The following is a 23,531-nucleotide window of genomic DNA, read 5'->3' as shown; positions in this document are numbered from 1 at the left end:
GGGCTCCTCGCCCAAATAATTCTGCCTAAAAGACGTCCACATTTAAAGCATTTATTTTGAAAAATAAAATACAAAAAGTTGTTGAATTGTAAACATACAAGTCATTTCTTGGCATCTCTGAAATCATTCCTCTTTTTTTCTTTTTAAATAATTAAGAGCCAAAACATTTTCACATAGCAATAAAACTAGAAAGGAAAAGAAAAAAAAACAGGCACAGAAATCCTCCGTGAAATTAATGAAAAATCGCCTTGGTCCAAGAAATGCAGTAAACACGCAGGAGTAAGCACATCTCTGCTTCCTGGTCAATTTGCTGGATGAGCCACAAGTGGAAAAAGACACTGTGGGGCATCAAGAAAGAAGAGCTCAGCCACTGGGGCTGTACACTACAGGTCTTTGCTGCATCCAGCCCAAGCCTGTACCCCCTCACAATTTGCCAATACTAAATCACCGTTGTTAATATCTATCACCAGATACAATCCAGGGCTAGGTCCACATGGAGATGATTCTCTGTGTAGCTCTTGTACCTGTTGCATTTGCAGTGGTAGCAGAGCATCCACATGGACATTTCTCCCGCACACTTCACTTGCCCAAGCTTTTTGTGGCTGCTGTTTTCCTTCTGCCACCAGAGGGCTTTTTGAGGCCTTTAAAAACTTCACAGTTTTTTTAACATTGAGAAACCTCTGAAACATTCTTCAAGCTTTGAGAAACCCCAGAAGTGGTCTGATCCTCAGAATATGGTTGAGAAGCAGAGCTGCGGACACACCCACCTGGGCCCCTCCCCTTCCCATCCCCTCCAGCCCCGTCATTGGTCATTTGGGAGGGTTGATATGACCATTTATGGTCATATCACCCAATAAACATTTTTTAATATATTAAAAATTAACTCCCACCCATTCAGGAAACCCAGGACCATCAAGAAACCCCTGGGTTTCACAGAACACTGGTTGAGAATGTCTGACCTAGACTGTTATAACTTTCTAATAATAACATTCTAATGATTTAATGCAGCAATGTACTGGCTCCCACCTTTCTTTCTTTTCTTTTTTTAAAGTCCCCAGCACTTTCAATTGTGGGCATAAGAGAAAATGTCACTTGCACATTTCTTCTTATAATTCCACAATGAAAAGGAACTTTTTTTTTCAAAAAAAGAGAATGGTGGAAAGTAATACATTGTTGCAAAAGAGGGTTACGATAATATAGTAATCCACCAAATCCCCAATTTCCTTTAAAAAGTTATCTAGTTTGGTGAGGAAATGCAGCCACAGAAAAAACATTGCCTGTGTGGTTATCGTTCTATCCACAGAGCATCCTGCGTTATCTTTCAAAAACGATCATTCCAAACCAAGGCGGGGGGGGAAAGATAAAAGCAGACTAAATAGAAGACACAGTGCCATCTGAACACTCCGCAAAGCAGTGCTCTGTAAAGAAATCAAGACGAGGCAAAACATTCATGTAGAAACAAACCAGGGCTTCCTTCTTAATTACCCTCGGGTGATGACAAAAAAAACATAAAGAGACGCTATGTTGGATCAGGCCAATGGCCCATTCAGTCCAACACTGAGTCACACAGTGGCCAAAACCCAGGTGGCATCTAGAGGTCCACCAGCAGGGCCAGAAAGCCCTCCCACTGTTGCCCAACCCCCACCCCCCCAAGCATCAAGAATACAGAGCATTACTGCCCTAGACATAGTGTTCCATCTATATCTCGTTGGATAATAGCCACGGATGGACCTTGCACCAGAGGTTTATCCAACCCCCTCTCGAAGCTGTCTATGCTTGCAGCCACCACTTCCTGAGCAGTGCACTCCATGTGTTAATAACTTTTTGGAGCACCCCCAGAGAAGCCCACATGCCAGCACTGTCATTACAGCTGGCTGCTCCCATGTTAGGATGAATGCGCCAGGGTCAAGTATCTTACAGCAAGAACAGCTCCAACTCTGTGAGATTTTTACATATTTGACATCTCAAAGCAGTGCAGAAAATGCAATGGAAAATTTAAAGAACAACAGGCGTGAGAGCCAGAACAGTTATCTCTAGCCCAGCCAGATTACCGTCCTATCATTTTATAGAAACGGGTGAGTGGAATAGGGCTGGATTTCCAACATCCGGGATGAGGAAGTGTGTAATTCTGGCAAAGGTCCTTCAGCAACATCTCCTGGCGACCAGCACAGAGCTGGAAGGAAGCTATGCAACCACGTTCTCTTGCTTGCTTCAATGGGGCATGCTCAGCAGGAAATTGGCCACTGGATTGTTGTCCCCCTCTGTATGCCTAGGTCCTGAAAGCATTCACACAAAATATCTCCATCTCTTCAGTGGGGCTTTTCCGGAGGCAGCGGTGAAAGGGCTGAGCCACAGGGGTTTACAGGCGCTCGGAACAATTTTGTTTAAAGGCGCTCAAAACATTTTTTTTTTAAAAACCACAATATGGAATGGGAAAATGTTCCAAGTGGGCCAAGCAGCCCGCTGCATTCTTCGTAGCTCTCCCCACAGCACTTTGCTTTAAGAAAAAAGCAGCCAACATCCCTAACCGAAAAGAGAGAAATGAAAAATGTAAGTCCATGCTATTCAAGAGTAGACAGAAGGCGCAAGAGCTTAAATAAAGACAGAAGTAGAGTGATGAACCTCTTGCACATTTTTGTGTTAACGGGATTGTGACTTATGAAAACGCAGTGCTGCTTTATCCTCATCAAGATCCGGTGCCCGAGTGAAAAACACCAATAGGATTTTGCCTTGTGAGTCTCATCTCTTTGTTTCCCATTCTGCTTCCTTTAAAAAGAAACTCAAATCCCACCCTGCATTACAGTACAGACAAAGTCAATCCATTAATTTAGTAAATTAATTCACCTAGACTGGTGAAGTCTCATTTGACTAATAGTGGCTGCCCAAGTTCCCAATCAGAGAAAGATTCTCTCTGTCTTTCTCTCTCCGAGATCTTCCCCAGTAATGCCAGCCAAACGTCTTTCAGAGATGCCAGAGATCAAACCAGAAATCTTCGATGCACAGGTGTTCCACCACGGAACTGCGGTCCCCTCCCAAAGCTGTGGTCCCAAGTGATGCACCAGATTAGCACCAGTTTTCTCAAATGCTGCAACAAAGAACTCCTCAAAAGATTAGATGTTTCATGTTCTTACCGTTTGTTAATTCTCACCAGCTCTTCTAGTTCACAGCATCGCTCTACCAAGGGGAACAAAAAAAAATTTGCTTTTTTAAAAGGCGAGACTGACTCCCCCAGAAAATTAATTCCGTTGCAGTACAAAACAGCCCATGGATGTCATTCACAGAGGTTTAGTATAGGAAACGTTGAGCAGAATTCAGCATTTTAGCTCTCTCTTTTTCCAAAAAATAAAGAGGGTTTCTAGTCCTAATGGCTTTGGACAAGGATGCACAATTAGTGTTTGGGAAAACACCACACTCCCACAAGGCACTATGTAGAATTTTCATGGTTTCCACTTCAGTGCCCTGCACCAACCTGGATTTACATGATGCCCTTCCGCAAGAGCTTAAGGCAGCTCACAATATTTCAATACAATAAAACCGGAGTTAAAATGCTTTTAAACATTAGAATCGGGTTTACCACACGGCCGCTGCCCTTTCACCTCATCTGTCAGTGTCCAGCCTTGTTTGCAACCTTTGCCAAAAATTGTCTCCACTTTTAAAAGTGAATCAGGGCAGGCAACCTAAATTGGAGCCATCAGGTCTGATCAGTTGATCTCCCAAATACAACTGGCACTGATTAAACTGTGAATGCTGATTTTCATCAACTATGATAAAAGAATTTAGGGCAACCCCCTCAGTTTATCTAGAATGGCTCTTATGGTTCAGGTGCGAAGTGTTAATACAGGAATTGGTCTTAAATGCACATTTTCTCCTGCTCCTTCAAACATCTCACAAGGGATGTTGAGGGTTTTTAATAATAGGCAAGTTCCTTGAAATAGAATTAAGGCCTGCCTTGCTGAATCTGACCAATGGTTCACCTAAACCAGGGGTAGTCAACCTGTGGTCCTCCAGAGGTCCATGGACTACAATTCCCACGAGCCCCTGCCAGAAAACACTGGCAGGGGCTCATGGTAATTGTAGTCCATGGACATCTGGAGGACCACAGGTTGACTACCCCTGACCTAAACCACTGTTTTTGTTTACCCAAAGGCAGATGCCTCTGGAACAGCCACCAGAATAATGCGAAAATTACATGATTAATCTGCTTTTCTCTAGTGAGCACAGGCATACTGGCTCTGCACACGGAGGGAAAGGGACTGTCTAGGACAGGGGTAGTCAAACTGCGGCTCTCCAGATGTCCATGGACTACAATTCCCATGAGCCCCTGCCAGCGTTCGCTGGCAGGGGCTCCTGGGAATTGTAGTCCATGGACATCTGGAGAGCCACAGTTTGACTACCCCTGGTCTAGGAGGCTATCTAATGGATTGGATCCAGCCTGAATTGTCCATCAGGGAAACAGAATTTGCCTGACTTTGCTCTGTGACAGCATGAGATGCACAAGGGGGAACTGGTGGATCCAAACCAATCCCTTGGAAAGCCATCCAAAATAGAAGGCCATTGTCTCATCTGGCTTTTTAAAAAGTGCCCTAAGAGTTTTCACACGGGCTCAGATTTTAAAAAAAAATAATTCCACATCTGGTTCAACCGGCTGGCAACTCTACTGGAATCCCAAGGCACTGAGAGCACTTCTGGATCAGCAAGAGCTGTGCGCACACAGACTTTGGAGCCAAGTGAACACCAAAGGCAGCAGCAGGCCAAGCTGAAAGGACACAGGCATTAGCTCCGCGCAGCCAGCCAAACTGCAAACACGGTCTGCCCAAAGCATTTTTTAGAACAGGACAGGCAAGACACCACCCCGTCACATGTTAGAGGGCGCATGGACTGACACACACACAAAAGGTTATCAGAAAGAGCTTGGGTGCCTGCAGCCAAACGAGCAAAATGCGGGACGGACACCACAAGCTACTCTACTTGGGGATCTCCTTGTTCATTTTATCTTGACACGGGATCTCGTTTCTACTCTCTTCTTGGGCTGCAAGAAAAACAAAGCCGTTTCTCACAAAGATTCTCTCCAGCGCAGTCGTGCATGGGTTTTCTTCCCATTAAGCAGTATTTTTCAGGGTCAAACGCTTTTACGATCCCAGCGGCGTGGGACACCCTCTTCCCTACGCCTGTTCTCACAGAGCTCCAGCAACAGCCATGGATAACGTGGGCAGGCCTTGGGGAAAGTGCTGTCAAGTCACTTATGGTGACCCCATAAGGCAGGGGTAGTCAAACTGCGGCCCTCCAGATGTCCATGGACTACAATTCCCAGGAGCCCCTGCCAGCGTTCGCTGGCAGGGGCTCCTGGGAATTGTAGTCCATGGACATCTGGAGGGCCGCAGTTTGACTACCCCTGCCATAAGGTTTCCCAGGCTAGAGACAAACAGAGGTGGTCTGCCTTTGACATCTGCCTAAGGAAGCTCAACTTTGACACCTCCTTCATTTTGATAATTAATTACTGGACGCTCTGAGCCCAGAACTCTCAGAACACGCTTTGCCCGGCAGGACCTTGAGTGGATCCGGAAACAGAATTGACCTGTACTTAGGTCCTCCCTAGGAATGTGTCAGCTGCACCACGGAAGCGATTGGTAAGGCAGCAGGAAAAATAGGAAGGTTCCAACCTTACCTGTGGCATTTCTTTAAGGAAGTCCGGAAGCTGGAATTCACCTTTGTAAACCTAGCGGCAGGAGAGGGGGAAGAAAAGAAACCTTGTAAACGGCAGTGACTTTCCCATTTTTTTACTTTTTCTGTATTTATCTCCTCTGTGGTTCAAAATTGTATGCCTTTTCATACAGGATTCTCCGTGAGAACGATTATCGGAATGTTTCAGTAGGGACAAATATGGGAAGTCTTCTTCCTTGGATGAGGAGGACACACGAGGAAGAATACCACAGGCTGCGTGGGACAACAATTCCCAATGGGCCAATGTGGGCACTGTGGAAACCACCTTATCTTCCCACACAAGAACAAACTAATCCAGGTTTTCCTCTGCTTAGCTGGAGTCGAAGGATCTTCCAGAGGCAGCTCCTTTGTCCGCATGCAGCAACCCTTTAGAAACAGCTGCCTGCATCACGGCTTGGATATTGCTAATATTTGGTGCTCACCTTTATTAATAACCAGGAATATACCACGAGAGCCAGCACGGGATATCGTACGAGCAGGAATCCCCAACCACTTTAAGCCTGTGGGCACTTTTGGAATTCTGACCCAGTCACAAAGTGGCTGCCACGGGACGTGAAGCCAGCCACTAAAGGGTATGTATAGAGTCTAGTAGGAGCGCTTCAATGTTTCAGGAAGAAGCTCTGTTTAATAAAACCTGTGTTTAGTCTGCACAGTCAGTCAGAAGCCCTGCTGAGCTAACGCTTCTCCCAATTTCAGGAAAGCTCTTAGCACCAGGAAAGTTGTCAGTGGAGATCATGGTGTTCCCCCCACAGTGGGGACCCCTGACTTAGACTTAGCATCGGGGAGAAGCGCGTTCAGATCCCCACTCTGCCACAGAAGCTTCCGGACTGAACAAAGGCCACCTGCTCTCTTTCAGCCTATCCTACCTCACAGGGTTGTTGTGAGGACAAAATCAGAAGGAAGGGAGGTGTGGTAAAGCGGCTTTGGGTCGCAACCGGGGAGAAAGCAGGGTATAAATGTTTAATGGAAGAACTAAATCCCCAGCCCCAGCCACCTATAATTCCCATGGGTGACAGAGTATGACAGAGTTGCAAAACATGGGAGAACAGACGGTGTTTTTAAAAAAGAGTTGTTACTCCTGGCCTACTCAGCTTTCAATCCAATTATCTCCAAGACAGTTGGGTAAAAAAAAAAAAGAAAAGATTAGGGAACAATATGGTGACCTCCTTCTTCATGGCTGCAATCTCAGGCAATCGGATGACTCTGGACAGAGGCTCTTTCCAGCACTGGGAGGGGAGCAATCTCCATCAATCTCCATGTTTCTTCCCTGGGGACAGACAGATCTCTTGGAGCAGATGGTGCCCCTCCTGGAAGGAGGGGGGCAACCTCTCAACAGTGGTCTTCTGGCCAATTTTAAGTGGCCTGCCTAGAACCAGGGGTGGCTCTCCAGATGTCCATGGACTACAATTCCCATGAGTCCCTGCCAACTGGGTCAGTGGGAATTGTAGTTCCTAGATGTCTGGAGAGCCACGGTTCGGCCACCCCTGGACCTTGCTGGGATTCTTGTAAAGGACTAGAGGGGAACGATGGTATGATCCAGTGAAGACCGACTTATGGCCTTAAGCCCAGATACAGACTCGGCATTATTGGAATACATTAAGAGGTTCTCAGTGGGCCACCTTGGACGTGCAGATTTTTAAAAATGTATCAGTAATCCACTGGGGATTGGTAGCAGAATTCTAGTAAATTACATATGCAGGATTCTCATCCACCCCGGTTGTACAGGGTGGATCATCTGGGGTCTGGTATCCAGAATGAATTGTAACTAGGTTGCTGTTGGGAACTTGCAGTCAGATATATTGGCACACACAAACGCACACGCACGCACACACATGCACCACTTGTTTCTGGGACATGAAGTCCTCTGGAGGCAACTCACCCCTTTTTCAAATCAATCCTTAGCTCACAGCAGCTGTTCTCCCTCTCCTCCTGCCACCCTTTAGGTCAGTGGTTCTCAACCTTTCTAATGCCGCGACCCTTTAATACAGTTCCTCATGTTGTGGTGACCCCCAACCATAAAATTACGCAAGGGTTCTTTCACAGAAATTAAACCGAAACCGACCAATGGCGTGAAGATCCATTGTTCATGATTGTATCTAAATGGTTTTTTCCCTGGGGTTTCTCAGTTCAGCTCTGCCTCTCGTCCCGCCATGCCGATCTCTCTCTTTTCTGCTGCTCCAGACGGACGAACGCTCTATCTTGATCTACTCCGCAAGGCTGTTGTGTGGATGGCACCCCCCACCCTGGCCAAGCTGCTTGCCCTGCCACGACCCCTGTGAAAGGGTTGTTCGACCCCCAAAGGGATCCTGACCCCCAGGTTAAGAACCACTGCTCTAGATTGTATTTATTTGGGACAGAGGCTTGTCTTCTGTTTACGGTGCTCTGTGAAATGAAACAAAATAGCTGAATGACCGTGCCAAGAATCTTGTTTCTGTTTTTGTTTTTAATTACCCTTCTGGTGTTTTCAAGGACTTTCTGATCCGGCTTCCCGTAATTCGGCGGGTTGGCGTAGGGATCGTAGCCGAGTTTCCCTAGCATCGGCGCAATGACGGGCATGTCTTGAAGCACGTCGGCCGGGATTTTCCCCACCCACTTGGACAAGGCTTCTACGTTGACCGGCTTGATGACTTGATCTGTGGACCTTTCCACTCTGGAAAGAAAGAAAGCTGGATTTACCCACCTAACCCACCTCGGAGGGTCGTTGTGAGGACAAACTGGAGGAGAAGAGGAGGACGTCAGCCTCTATGGGTCCCCCTTGGAGAGAAAGGCAGGGCCGGAACGAACTTTTTAAAATAATAAATCTCTTGCAGAAAGGGCAGGCTCAGATTCCCCTCCAAGCCTTCCCTGCCTTTGAGATGCAAAAAAGGGGGCATGTTTAAATGGGCGGAGGGGGACGGGACTGCAGAGAAACCCCCCTTCCTGAGTTCCTGCAGAACCACAGGCTTCGCTGACTGAGGAAAGAAAAAAGCTGGGCCAAAGGCTTCAGGGAGGTAGGGAGGGAGACGATATCTCTTTGTGGACTGCAGCAGCCAAACAGCTGTTTCCAGGAGGGGGGGCAGTGCCAGGGCGCCTCGAACCCTTCTTGTGGCTTGGCCCTCTGCTTCGGCACTTCCCTCCCGACAGCCACGTTGGCAGCGGCTTCGAGCCACAGACGGTCTCGTGCTGCTCCAAGCACCTCGCCAAAGCCTTGGCTCACGGCCTCCCCTTGGACGCCACCGGGAGGAGGCAGAGAAGAAGGAAAAGAAGAAGGACCTTTGAAACCCCCTCCCCAAAACGCTCAGCGGACCCCTGTGTGGTTATGCAACAGAGTGATGAGCGTGGTTCCGAGCGCCCCATGGCCCAGGCCGGCCAGATCTGCCCTGTTTCTAAGGCACAAATCAAAAGCCACATTTGTCGGGTGAGCATCTCGAACTTTTAAACGGTTTCATAAGAGAGGGAGCAATCAGCCCGCTGGAATGAGGAGGAGGGAAGGGAGCAGGCGCCGTCTTCCTGTCTGGATCCTGTCCCGTTCCCCCACGTAGCACAGCCAGCGTGCAGAACGGCTGAAGTCAGCAGCCCTGCCGGGAGAGGGGCCAGTCCGGATCAGAACCAGAAGAGCCACAATTGGTACCAAGTTACAAGGTTAGCTCCCCCCTACACACACACACACACACACAATAAAAAGCAGCTTTGGGGTTGAACAGAACTCTTCCTCGGGCTGGATTTGAAGCCCCTCCAAAAAAGAAAAAGGAGAGAAAAAATAACAGATAAAGGCATGATGGGAAAGCCAGACATAAAGCAGTCTGCAAGAATCTTAAAAGGGAATAAAGGGGGGTATTATGCAGGCTCCTAATGCAACCTTAAACAGTGATACCCTCACTCAGGCTTGCAACCCTATGTGAGATTGCAGCATAAATTAGTTCAGACCAGGAGGGAGGGGGCGTTAGGGGGGGTGTCATCAAGCCACAGCTGACTTCGGAGGTGCTTTGCCTGCCTACGGGTCACTACTCTGAATTTCCCTGGTGGCCTGTCTTCCAAAGACCAAGCAAGGACAATCTTGCTTAGTTTCTGAGACCCGATGAGGTCAGAGCAATCTAAAGAAGATACGGTGGGGTGAAAGAGCAACGGCGACTCCATCTTTGTCAAGGGCACAGATCCCACCCAGAAGCACCATGTCACCGTAAGCGACATCACCACCCACCTTAACAGGCTGGCTCGAGGAGGATTGCGGGGGGGAGAGGGCGGCTGGTGCAGAAACCACGAGAGAACTCTCTCATGCTTGGAGGGGAAAGAGGAACAATGGCACAAGCCAGCTCCCTAGCTTGTGGCAGAGTCCATTAAGGCAGGAGGGGCGCCTGTGGACCCCCAGGGCCTTAATTGGGAATCCCTGCCCCAAGACTTCCCTTTAGTTGTCACAGACACACAGACACACACACACATCCCCCAGAGGCCTACTCACTTGGAAAGGGACACCCCGCCAGCCTTCCCAATCATCTCCTCGTGGTGCAGAACAGCAGGATCCCACGGAATGCGGAGGAACTTCAGCAGCGTCCTCATCCACCTCTCCGGGTGCAAGACGAGCTGTTCGTAATGCACCATCATGCACCGGTGCGCCCCGGCCTCCACGCACTGGTTGTACATGGTCTCGATGGCCCGGTTCCACTTGGTCAAGCAGTCCCTGTAGCTGTTGAGGTCAAACCCCGCGATGGTGACCTTTCTAGAGATCATGGAGTGGACAGACGCCCGGCCGTCCCGGACCATCAACAGGAACTTGGCGTTGGGGAAAATGCGGGCCAGATAAGTTAAGGACTTGAGAGCGAAGGGGTCCTTGTTGCACAGGTAAGGAGCCGGCTCCCCGTGCTTCACGATGATTTCCAGCAAGAAGGCCTGCATGGCCGAGTCCAAAACCTCGTCCGTCACGCCGGCTTCGTCCAGGCGGATCTTCTCCTTGCTCGACCGGGCCCACATCTGCTTGACCGCCAGGATCCGGGGGATCACCCGGGTTTCTTCCCCGCAGCGGATGTCCGGGTGGGCGTCCAGCATCGCCCGCATCAGAGTGGTCCCGCTGCGGGGCACCCCGCCAATAAATATCAAAGGCATGTCTTTGTGATAAGCAAAAGTAGCGTTTTCTTTCGGGCTCAGGCCCGACCGGGACGTGGCCCGCAGGGACTCCGGTCGGGCTGGCTGGCTTCGCTCCTCGATCCGGTGGTGGCACTCCATGGCGTGTTGCCCCAAGTAGAAGACCGTCACCGAACTGATCACCAAGCAGGCCAGCAGCAGATTCTGCTTGAGTTTCCCGACCATTTTTCGGTTACGGTCCCGGCTCACCGGGCAGGAAGCGAATCACCCCGTCCGTCTCGGGTTTGGTGCTTCATGCCACGGAGATCCCGGTCCAGAGGAACCCAGACCTACTGGAGGAGAGGGAGGAATGTTAACTCACATCTGGACGACTACAAATCAGCTTGCTTACTCTCGAGTAACAAAAAACTGGGTCCTTCAGCACATCAGTATCAACTATATTACAATAGCAAATGTATTACAATGCATGCCAAGGGTCCCCAACACGGCGCCCGCCATTCCTTCCTTTTCCAGAGGCCCACCCAGTGGTTTTAAAAAGTGGGTGGGGCTCTTGCCCAGCCGGACTTCTGATTGGCTGCTGGAGATCTGATTGGCTGTGTACGTTAAAATAATGTGTCCGCGGCAGCTGGCTCTACAGCTTTGGTTTTATTCTCAGGCCTCCGCTTTAGAAGAAATTCATTTAGCAAGGCCAAATTTCAAATACACGGAGCAGCCTTTTACCGAATCACACAATCAATTCCTCAAGGTCAGCACGGTCTGCTCCAGGAGGGGGTGGGGAGGGGCCCTGGGTGGGCGTGTCCACAGCTCTGCTTCCCAACCAAATTTTGCACGATCGCACCAATTCTGGGGTTTCTTGAAGCCTGAAAAATGTCTCAGATGTTGCCTCCCAGCTCAAACTAGAAGTGGTTTTTTTTACGCGATGACGGCAGCAAGGTTAGTCTTGGCCAGAAAATGGAAAGCCCAAGCACTGCCTTGGGTTGAATAAACTGGCAGATTTTGCTAGGATGGCTAAAGTGACAGTGACAGTCAATGGAAAAACGGAAGATGTCTTTCAAGAACTATGGGGCCCTTACCTGAGTTATTTAAGAAGATAAACTAAAATGGGATATTGTAAGGAGGGGCTTCACTGTAAAACATATGTAGAGCATAACTTATTTGATGTTTACTAACTCGTATCTTATATATCTGTTCTATTTCTATCTTTCATCAAAATAAAACATTGTATTAATTTTTTTAAAAATGTCTCAGGTGTTTCCCCAAATGGTAAAAAAGCTTAGACAGGCTGGTCTACTCAGACCAGTAACAGCTCGCCAAGACCTTCTGCAGTAGAGCTCTGGCAGAGGCCTTCTACATCACCTGTAACTCTCCTAGAGGTGCACCGTGCACCAAAATTATGCTATTCAGGGTAAGGCTACCCATTATTGGAAACAGGATGCAACGCAGACTCTCTAGCAATATTCTCGGGTTCTACTAAACACACCAAGGTCCTTTCTAGGAAGCAAACCAACTGCTCCTTATAACTCAGCCTAGTTTCCTCTGAACAGCAGCAATTCCCTGAAGTCTTGGACAGAGAGCGGTTTTCCCCAGCGTCTGCTGCCCAACAGTCTCACTGGAGCTGCTAGGGACAGAACCCAAGACTTTCCACTGGCCAAGCCAGCGCCCTTACGACTGATCTCTCTGAATTCAGCTGGCAGAGTAAGCATGCTACGGAACATGTGGAATTCCTGCCTCGGATCATAAGATGCCTCCTTTGGTCATCCCTGCGTCTTCTGAATTTTCACCTGGCTCACCCAATATCAAACGCATCACCCCCGCCATGAAGTCTAGTAACTTAATTCCTGTCGTATTCTGCCGCACACCTCCCAGTGCTATAGATATTGTGTGCCGAGCCTCTGCTGTGAGCATTGAATGCATCCCACAAAAAACCTTCTTGGAATCCTTCCAACAGCCCTGCGAGGTAGGCCGCATGCAGATGGGCCAAGAGAAAGGCTAGCAGGGGCGAGATGGGAATTAGGGAACTCGCTGCTGGCAGACCAGCTTACTCTCTTTGCTGCTAAACTAGTGCTGTACTCTTGCAGCTAGGACACACACAATCTGCGCAGGGGGGAGGGGGAGAATTCCCCCTGCAGAGCAGAGTCAACGGTCAGGCAGAGGGTCAAAGGCCAATTTTCACAGATGGTCAACAAGGAAACAGAAGCCTGTCCCCTTCCCCCAGTAAGGAAAGCCCTGCCAATCTGGCCTCCAGGGAACGGGTGCCTCAGCCAGAGCGTCCTTATTTCTACTGTTTAGAGAAAGAATCGCCAAGGAATTTTAAAGCAAACAGAAGAACTCCATGGCTGGGTCAAAAGGTCCACCTTGTCTTGCACCTCCAGCGTCCGACAGTCCAGCCCCTCTGGATATTCCCCCACAGCCCAAAAAGAGCAGTGTGGTTCTCTCCACCTCCTCTGATTCTGCACCTCTCATTAGCATTTTTGTTGCCTCCATGCATAAAAGACATTCATTAGGTTCCCAAGCAGCAGAACACCGCTTTACAGAGGCGAGAGAGGAATAGTATCTGTTTTGGCGCCCCATTTAGACCGTTTATGCACTGGAGGTTTCATGCTGTGCTGCAGGCTGGAGTTTTAATCACGGCAGGTTGCCCCACCTCTTCCTATACTCACACGGGGGAGCATTTGGCCTGGTGCACCTCATCAACCCCCTATTTGTGCTCCTGCACGGGAGCTGGAGCAGTGAAGTGCCCAGTGCATAAACGGTCTTAGGGAACACCACCTGGCACCCAAAAACTTAAGTCTTTCCAAGCTTTTTGTTGCTTGACGGGGCCCTTTCAGATTGTGGGTTGCTCTGTTTAACCACCAGTATGGCTCTGTGGGATTTACTCTTCTGCTATTCTCCGTCACTGGGTTTATGCAGCATGTTCTCACTTGCTATCGGAATGGTTTTTGATGTTGTTCCCTGCAGCAGCGGGTATTTAGTTCAGGTAAGTTGGTTTGTTTCTTTTTGATTGCCACTTGCGATTTGGTTTCGCTGCTGACCTTGTCTCCCTGCGTTTTATTTTACTAGGGGAAAAGCACAGAGGGCGGGGCACGTAAACATTTGAAATGAGCACCCAGTTAGGCCACGGAGCAAGCTTCTGAGTTCTCCATCAGGCTCTCGGAAGAAGGGCGAGAGGCCAGGCATCCCATGAAGAAGCCGGCTTACAGGAGACAGCTGAAATTTTTGCATTTGTTCCCGAGAGGCTGCTTACAACGCAACTGGATTGCTATCGCCTGGAAATGGCTCACTGGAACCCAAACTATTCACTGGCTTCCTGCCATCCAGATCCATCCCTAGACTCACTGGAAAAGACCATCGTGCTAGGCAAAGCTGAAGGCTACGGAAAAAGAGGAACACTCAACAGGAGATGGACTGACTCAACCAGGGAAGCTCCAGCCCTCGGTTTGCAGGACCTGAGCAAGGCCGTTAACAATAAGACGCCTTGGAGGTCATAAATTCATAGCCTTGCTGTTGGATCCCTGGCTTCAGAGACTTGGATGCTGGGCGTTCATTTCAGCTCTTTATCATGACCCCAGCTCTATGGTATAAGAGGCAAACAGCACTGGGAAACCTATACATATCCCAAACTTATATACATAGCAGAACAAGTACGCCTGATTGGTCAGTTTCACTTTAAGCTGGCTGGATCGTGCAGATGAATCTGACGCTTGCTGGCCAATCTTGGGTACCCAGGATTACGATCCTGCATCAGACCCCAAGCCTAGTCCTCCGCAGGTCTAAAGACACAGCAGTCACAGTCAGCTAGGGATGCCAGTCTCCAGGTGGGACCCGGGGATCCCCTGGTTTTACAGCTCATCTCCAAGCAACAGAGATCGGTTCCCCTGGAAAAAAATAGCTGTTTTGGAGGGTGGGCTCTATAGCATTCTACACCACTGAGGTCCCTCCCCATGCTAAATCCTGCCCACTCCTGGCTCCACCCCCAAAATCTCCAGGACTTTCATAACCCAGAGCTGGCAACCCTAAGAATTAGGGATGCCAGTCCCCAGGTGGGACCTGGAGATCCCCAGGAATTACAGCTCATCTCCAGACTAAAGAGGTCAATTCCCCTGGAGAAAATGACTGCTTAGTAAGGTGGACTCCGTAGCATTAGACACTATTGAGGCCCCGTCCCACCCCAAATTCCACCCACTCCCGGCTCCACCCCCAAAGTCGCCAGGTCTTTCCCAACCCAGAGCTGGCAACCCTGCCATCAATCGACAGAAATTAACACAGACACACACACGTTAAAACAAGTTTCTAACCCTGATGCCCATGAAAACGATGACATTTCAGCCGCAAGAATAAAGATCCACCAGGAAGGGGCCTTCGTGTCCTAAATACTTACTCCCCCTCTCTCCGCAAGGAGAAGAAACATCTGCTACTCAAACTGAACTCAAAGAGTTCCTGTTTGTTTTGATTAGCAGAACTTTACACACAGCCAGTTTTCCTTCTGGCAGAATCCCCCCCCTCCCAAGGTAGGATTTTAATTCCTTTGACCCAGACCCACCCCCCCACACCCACCCCTGCTGGGTCTATGCCCTGAGTGACAGCTAAGAATCACACAGCTGCCATGCTGCAAGCTAAAAAGCCTGACCATATCTTCACGGTCATTTCCATGTTACAAAACTCTCTTTTTTTACCACAGGAACTTTTAAGATTCTGGAGTGAGTCCAAGTTTTTTAACCCAGTAAGGTATGTCTCTGCCCAACATCTCCGGACAATCTCTCTTCCGTCCAACAACTGCCACCCACGAAACTGTACTAAACTCCAGAGAAAGAGACTCAGACTGTTTAAGCTTATAAGTAATTTATGTATCTATGCCTTGTTTTATTACGGTTCGGATGTAACCTCATCTAACTCATGTAAACATTTCTTTCTCACATATGCCAATAAAGGTTTCACAATACAATGTACACATCCCTAGGGGCACGGCAAAACACATTTCAAGGAATATTCAGAAGGAAGTAAGGTGTATTTGAGAGGGGAAGAGTTAAGGTGACCCACCAACCAGGCTTCTCCTGGCCTAGCCCAAAAATTCATCCTCCTTTCCTGGAGGATCAGAAAGGGAGGATGTACATGCAGACAGAAATGCATCCATAGAGTGCTACTCACTCATAGCATTTTCAAGCCACGAGATGTTCCAGTGTGGTTTGCCACTGCCTACCTCTGCGTAGCAACCCTGCAATTCCTGGGTTGTGTCCCATCTGAATGCTAACCAAGGCCTGCTTAGCTTCTGGGATCTGATCAGGGCATAGACCAGGAGTAATCAAACTGCGGCCCTCCAGATGTCCATGGACTACAATTCCCATGAGGGGCTCATGGGAATTGTAGTCCATGGACATCTGGAGGGCCACAGTTGGACTACCCCTGGCCTACACAGAAACCCATGCCTTCAAAGCTGCCCGTTGCTAAGCCCCAGCTGTGGAACAGTAGTTCATGATCCCTGCTCTTCAGAGACACACACAAAACACAGTTAGGTGACTTCCCCCACCTCTCCAGTCTCAAAGTCCATTGTTCACGTGAGTACATAAAGCTGCTTAATACTGAATCAGTATATTGGTCCACCAAGGTCAGTATCGTCTACTCAGGCTGGCAGGAGCTCTCCAGGGTCTAGGCAGAGAGAGGTCTTTCACGTCACTGCCTGGTCCCCATAACTGGGGGTGCCAGGGACTCAACCTGGGACCGTCTGCATGTCGAGTGGATGCTCTACCACGGAGCCACGACCCCTGTCCCAAAGCAAAGGCACTCGGAGGTTCCTGGTTGTGAGATTTTTTCATGGGCTGCTGTTGTTTACCGTAAAAAAAAAAAAAACTCTCTGCACATGCTCTCTGCACATGCAAAGCGTATTATCCTTCTAGCCTTTTACAATTTTCTCCTTGATGGAGATTCCTTTTAAAATATTTGTTTACAGCCGCCTCTACAAAGCACAGTGCACTAACAGTGTTTTTCTTTTTAAAAAGCCACCGCAAATACAATACCAGCATTGCTACGATTAAAAAAATCACCCTCCTTACTAAAAACCAAAAGGCGGCCAGTTCCCAACGCCCAGCAGAGAACCCCATCCCAAGCAGTTTTGTCTTTCCATGGATATATATATTTTTTAAAACCTGAGTTAACAGGATACCTGCATTACCACAACGGGACGACGACGGAAGCCAAGACTTAAAATTCCCCCACAAAACTCAACCCTATTAAGAACAAACAGGAGCCCTTCCTCGTGTGCCTCGCCCGCTTTCCACTTTGGTGAGCGTTCCCTTTTAAGCCCGGGAAGAACTCTGTGCATGCTCAGGAACGCCCCGTCCCAACATTTCCCCTTCTCCTGCGGCTATCCCCAAAGTGCCAGCGGATGCAAAAGAGCAGGCAAGCCGTCGCGGGCTCCCCCAGGCACGCGTGCCCTACCCCAGGGGTAGTCAACGTGTGGTCCTCCAGATGTCCATGGACTACAATTCCCATGAGCCCCTGCCAGCGTTTGCTGGCAGGGGCTCATGGGAATCGTAGTCCATGGACATCTGGAGGACCACACGTTGACTACCCCTGCCCTACCCTGCAGGGCTGACGTTCGGCAAGCTGATCCCCAAGGGCGGCCCTTGCAATGGGGGGCCCTTGCAACCCCTCCGGTTGGGCCATTGGGGAAGCGGAGCCGGGCGACGCCGGTGGTGCCCGCGGGCGCCGCTGCTCACCTGCCGCAGGGGGGCTCCGCGCGCGCCCCATCGCCGCCTCCGCCCGCCCAGGCGCTCCGTCCGCTCCGTCCGCCGCGGCGCTGCCATGGCAGTCCAAAGCCCCCTTGGATTGGCCGATGTGTCGCGGCGCCCCATTGGCCGCGCGGGCCTGAACGTGGGGGGGCGAGGCTCCGCCCCAGCTCCGCCCCTGCCCCGCCCCCTTTCCAGAGGCAAACATCTGGAGCCCGAGGAGGGGGAACACCTGGAGGGCGGGATGCCTGCCCGAGGAAACATCTGCAGGGGGAAGGAGCGGGTGGGCTGCAGAGCCAAGGGTGGGGGGTCCGACCACTGGAGTTACAACTGGAAACAAGGAGGGCTGTGCTGGTGTTGGTTTGAAGCAGCACAGCAGAGTCCCGTGGCACCTTCAAGGCCAACAAAGATTTATCCAAGGCATGAGCTTTTTTCCCCCCATGAAAATCAACCCTGTTAAGAACAAACAGGAGCCCTTCCACATGTGCCTCACCCGCTTTCCACGTTGGCGAGCATATTTTTTTATGACTGGGAGGAACTCTGTGCATGCTCAGGAACGTCCCATTCCAACATTTCCCCTTTTCTGCATGCACACGCCTTGAATAAATCTTCGTTGGTCTTAAAGGTGCCGCCGTACTCAAATTTTGTTGCCCTGATGTGGCTCAGGGCAAGAAACGGGTGGGTGTGGCCCAGAATGTGGGCTCAGCTTGCAGGAACTAGGCACCATCCAATCACTCTCAGCTTACCCTACCTCGCAGGATTGGTGTGAGGGCAAAATGGCACAGGGTTACATCCAGGGATGCCAGCCTCCGGGGGACCTGCTCATCTCCCGTTCACAGAGATCAGGTTTGCTGGAGAACGTGGGCTCTTTGGCGGGTGGATTCTGTCGCACTGCACCCCAGACTTCTCCCTACTCAGACTTCTCCCCCAAGGTCTTCAGCCAAGGCATTTCATGGTACCACCAGCTGATGCTTTCAGCTGGCGAGGCCAGGGATTGAACCTGGGACCTTCTGCGTGTCAAGCAGATGCTCCGCCCTGGAGTCACGGCCCCTTCCTGTCCGTCACTCAAGAAGACAACTTGGAATAAGGATGGGTGCATCTGAATTCCCAGGAGATGCTTGCCTAAATTAGGGACTCAGGAATAAGAATCTGTTTTCCACACCCGCATACACAATGCTTACCTTCTTTACAAAGCAAAACAAAAACAGGAATCAACAGGTCTGTTTTCAAAGCTTCACGCTCTATCCAGAAAGGGTTTTTTGTTGCTCTTGTGTAATAAATACTCCCCTGTTTTGTAAATTCCAGCGAGCTGTTTTGTAATTCAAATTCTTAATACGCTATGCTGCATGACCCAAGGCAAGTTTACTGGAGTTACAGAATCTTAGATCTGGAAGGGGCCATATGGGGCATCTAGTCCACCCCATCCCACCCCCGCTCAATGTTTCTGCTGAATACAGTGGGATTGGTGCATGTACAGAGACATAGCAAGCGAGCAACTGAAGCAAGAGGAAATGGCTTGACTCTGGACCAGGTCAAAGCACAGAGATGGACCTGTGTGTTGAAAGCAAGCTTAACATGCCCAAGATGCTACCACTGGATCATACGTTGCTAAAGATTAAAAAAAATACTTGGCCAGGCTCAATGGGCTCCGTTAGCAGCTGCAGAGAATGGAGCCACCCAGCTGAATGTCTGGCTGTGGAAGATTACAAGGCTCGGTTAACAGATGGGTCCAGATTGAAGACACAAGAGCTGAGTCAGTCACGGGTCTCTCCAGGTCAGTATTGTCTACTCTGACGGGGAGGGAGATCAGAAATGGAGAGATAAGTGATTCCAGATCTTAGAAGAGACAGTTCTGAGATCATCTGGGAGGAGTCCCAAAGGGGCACGAAACACAGCAATTCATACTAAAGACACAAGCGGAAAAGTATCACTTGCAGAGAGCAAGCAGAAAGCACGCGGCCACCCACAGCAGAAAGCAAAAGAGGCTCTCAGGAATCAGTAGGCCACAATTCTGCTGAGTCTATCCTACCTCACAGGGTCGTCGTGAGGATAAAACCGAGGAGAGGAGAATAAAGTACACCACTCTGGAGCCCCACGGGAGGGGAAGCTGGAGCAAAAAGGAAATAAACAAATACCTTGCAAGCCATCCACAGCACAGCATGATGGGCCAAGGTGACACAGAAGCCAAAGGGAACTTGGCTGCTCCCGAAAGCAAACAGAGTTTTGTGGTCCAGTAGATGTAGACAGGCCACATGGAAAAAGTAAAAAGGTGAAAGCCAACCTGGAGATTGGAGGCAGCAAAAATAAAGGGAGACCAGGCCTGTTAGAGGAGAAAGAATGTTCAAAGCTGCTCAAGAGCGGTCCTGTACACCAGGGGTAGTCAACCTGTGGTCCTCCGGATGTTCATGGACTACAATTCCCAGGAGCCCCTGCCAGCAAATGCTGGCAGGGGCTGATGGGAATTGTAGTCCATGAACATCTGGAGGACCACAGGTTGACTACCCCTGCTGTACACCAACCAAGCAGTAACCCGTTTTAAGCTAAAGAAATGTCAGTTTGGCTGGAAATTAAGTACACAGCACAAAGTATGGGGAAATAACACACAAAAATCAAAGTTACTATACATGAAGGGACTGCTGTTCTTCAAGGCCAGATAACAATTAATACACACAGTTCTTCATCTCAAAAGCATTTTAGTTATGTTTTACATCAGAGACAATTATCTTGTACAAAGGTTAATTCACAACAAAACTGTATCTTCCTTCCTTGTATTTCAGTCAGCTCTTGAAGAGACCTGTGGATTCCTTAAAAAGAAAACGCATTTGCATGCAAGTGTGGCTTTAGGAGTACCTGAAATCTTCAAAATACCTCGGGGGTTGCATGTAGGAGAAGCGCCTCCTTTATTGAAAGCTAATGAGGAATTTAAAAGCAAATGAAAATCTATTCTTAATAAATGTCCTTCAGACTTCATGTTACTAAGGTCAGAGAAATCTCTGTCTGAAATAACTAAAACTGTGGAGACCGCTGATAATACTTTAAGCCCGCTGTTCTTTCTGATACTTTTGATTAAAGAAATGGAAGACCCGGGAAAAGGTATAAAAGACCTGACGGCTCAAATTAAGGAAATGAACCCAAATATTTAAAGACTCTAGGTATTATTCCAGTTCCCGGGTCTATCTGTCCTCTTTGACTTTGTTTTAAGCTAAAGAAATGTCAGTGTCACTGGATATTATTATTACTGGAATAATATTATTATTACATTATTTTACTGGAAACTGACATTTGCATGTGGGTTGAAGTGTCAGACATCTAAGCAGGGTCAGCTTTGGTTAGCAGGCGGATGGGACCCTACCAAGGAATAAAAGGACTGTTGCGCAGAGGGGGGAAGTAACAAAACACCTCTGCTCATCCCTGTCCTGGAATTCACAATTGCCGAACATCACTGCAACACTGTTGACCTTTTCCACCACCAGCTCTCTCTCTCTCCCTCTCCCTGTCCCTCAAACTAAGGCGAGTTCTGAGTCTTCTAAAGCAGGGGTAGTCAACCTGTGGTCCTCCAGATGTCCATGGACTACAATTCCCATGAGCCCCTGCCAGCAAATGCTGGCAGGGGCTCATGGGAATTGTAGTCCATGAACATCTGGAGGACCACAGGTTGACCACCTGTTCTAAAGTCTTCTAAAGCAAGCCCTTTTCCACATGCGCCTCCCAATTGCAGTAGCATAGGTCTGTGTGTGCACACATGATGCACCTTACTTCAGGCTAGCTTGGTGTTGTTTGATTCCCCGGTCCCCCACACACAGCCAGCTGGGTGACCTGGGGCTAGTCACAGTCCTGATAGAGCTGTTCTCACAGAGCAGTTCTGTCAGTGCTCTCACAACCTCATCTACCCCACAGGGTGTCTGCTGGGGGGAGAGGAAGGGGAGGCGATCGTAAGCCGCTTTGAGGAAAGCGGGGCATAAAAAAACAACTTCTTGAGTTTCAAAAACGTGCAAACAGAGTGGGCAGCCATTGTGACGCTTCAGTTTTCGTGACAGGATAACATGGATTTGATGCCAGCCATCCTCGCCGACAGCCAGCCGTTGTCAAGAAAACATCACGTCAGTTCTCCCCAACTGTTCACTCCAAGCCACTGGGCCATCTGCTTCCAGATCGTTTTTTACTGCTTAATTGCTTTTTAATGGCATGCCACCTGCGTCCTATTAACCAGCCTTCTTCGATTTCTTTGGAGGGGAGAAATCCAGGTAAAGGAAGGGAACGTGCATGCTGCACGTGGCTTCAACAGTCTGCGTTGCCTATACTTTGGTACTAGAGTGCAGAGGTCGGAGAGGTCAGAGGTCAAACCTCTGCACCTTTCGATCAGGTGCCTCCCTATATAGGCCGAGCAACTCCGGGAGGTTGTCGTGAGAGAAAAACCTTCTGAGGCAAAATTAATCTTCTAATATAAAAATATCTCTCTCTCTCTCTGTTTCTTTTTCTGAAAAAAAAAATCAAGGAGTTGTGCAGAAAAACCAATTAATCACAGGCAGTCACAGTCAAACTGGCCTCTGGCGATAGCCGTTTTCAGAACATCTTCGTCAGGACTCATGTCCGCAATTAATTTCTGCGTCCAAAAAGCTTCTGACGTCTGCAGCTCGGAGTAAGGCGCTTGCCCACATAAGAAGATTTTGAGACGTTTTTTTGCCTCCGATGTTTTTTCTCTCACGCTCCAACCTCCACAAAAGGGCTATGCGTTTCGTTTTCTTGACCTTCGTCCACCGCAGGCTCCGGCCCTCGTTCCATCATTGTTCTCCCAAGAGCGTTTCACCATCAACGCAAGTAGGCGACAACCAGCCGGTTTTATGCCAGAGCTGGAAAGACCAGCCTGTGAAAGTCATTTTCGCCTCTCCTGCAATTGTGCCTCTGAAACTATAGTAAAGAATGCTTTACAGTGCAAAAGTGCAAAATAGTCAGTAGTAAATTTGTGTACAATAATACAACAAGCGTAATGCAAAAAAAAAAATAGTTCAGGCAAAAGTCCAACAGGTTAGTTCCAACTGAGGTCCAAATGAGGGTCCCATAGTCCCTTTTCGTGGGACCTGGAGATTTCCCAGCATTACTACTGATTTTTCGCCAGCAGAGATCAGTTCCCCTGGAGAAAATGGCTGTTTTGAAGGGTGGGCGTTACAGTACGGTGTCTTCCTGAGGATCCTCCCCTTCCCAAGCGCTACCTTCCCCAGGCTCCACCCCCAAAATCCCCAGGTATCCCTCAACCCAGAGTTGGCATCCCCCAGAACTACCACTCCTAGGATCCCCTGGGGGTGGGGAGAATGACTGGCACCAATTGAAGCTCATACCGTGTTTAAGAAGCAAGGCTTCTTCTTCTAGTGGATTTGTGAGTTTCTCCTTCAGGTAGCAGAGTCAGTTTTCGGTGCTTCGGAAATTCTGCTCAGGAAGAAACCGGGGAAAGATTCTTCGGTGTCCCAGATCACCGGGCAGACAGGAAAACCAACAAGTGCTTGTAATCCTCAGCACCTTTTCTGGCACCCGGTTCCACTGGCCCGGCACAGGCAAGGAGTGGAAAGTGAGAGCTGGCAAAGGCACACCCAGTGTGACTCTTGCCACTTTTTGCAGCCAGCTATTTTTAGGGAAGCTTGGGAGGCAACTTGGTAAAGAGCAACAGGAGGGTTTTCTAGGAAAGAGACTCCCTGAAAGCACATGGCCATGGGGTGACAATTCAGCACCACCCATGTCTTTTTCTCCTCTCTGGTCCATGAAGAGTCTGAATCAGGCCTACAGAAATCTCCATAGCACAGGCAACCATGGAATGAACCGGAACCCCCACGAGCACTAATATGTCTTGGATCTGCCTTCAGCAATTTAGGAGGGGCGGGGGAAGCCCAAGTCTCTCTGTCTGTGTGCTTCTCCTGCTGGCTGCAGAGGATGTGGCTCTGATCTCCTTTTTAAGGGGATTAAGAAAGATCTTTCCCAGAGCGTGGCTTGGATTCTTTGCCCAGATTCCAAGCCCATCAAGGCACTGCCAACTTGGAT

At 49.2% G+C, this 23,531-nt stretch overlaps 1 protein-coding gene across 4 annotated transcripts; it reads right to left on the bottom strand.

The window, feature by feature from the left end:
- Positions 1-37: 37 nt before the first annotated feature.
- Positions 38-23,531, bottom strand: TPST1 (tyrosylprotein sulfotransferase 1). Of its 4 annotated transcripts, none has more exons than XR_013226829.1 (7): positions 22,838-23,531; positions 10,160-11,108; positions 8,173-8,371; positions 5,666-5,716; positions 4,969-5,029; positions 3,132-3,174; positions 38-2,523 (listed from the first exon to the last, which is right to left on the bottom strand). XR_013226829.1 is itself a non-coding variant. In XM_077312168.1 (6 exons), exons 2-5 carry the CDS (start codon positions 11,002-11,004, stop codon positions 3,157-3,159), a joined length of 1,113 nt encoding a protein of 370 aa, XP_077168283.1. In that variant the 5' UTR covers positions 11,005-11,111; positions 17,493-17,641; the 3' UTR covers positions 38-2,523; positions 3,132-3,156. The 4 variants fall into 4 exon arrangements, 1 of the variants encoding a protein (XP_077168283.1); XR_013226827.1 differs by lacking the exon at positions 22,838-23,531 and adding an exon at positions 17,493-17,641 and having other exon boundaries at positions 10,160-11,111; XR_013226828.1 differs by lacking the exon at positions 22,838-23,531 and adding an exon at positions 17,493-17,609.

This window comes from Paroedura picta, chromosome 15 (genome assembly GCF_049243985.1).
Source record: "Paroedura picta isolate Pp20150507F chromosome 15, Ppicta_v3.0, whole genome shotgun sequence".
Classification (NCBI taxonomy): domain Eukaryota; kingdom Metazoa; phylum Chordata; class Lepidosauria; order Squamata; family Gekkonidae; genus Paroedura; species Paroedura picta.
This window is presented reverse-complemented; position numbering and strand designations above follow the sequence as displayed.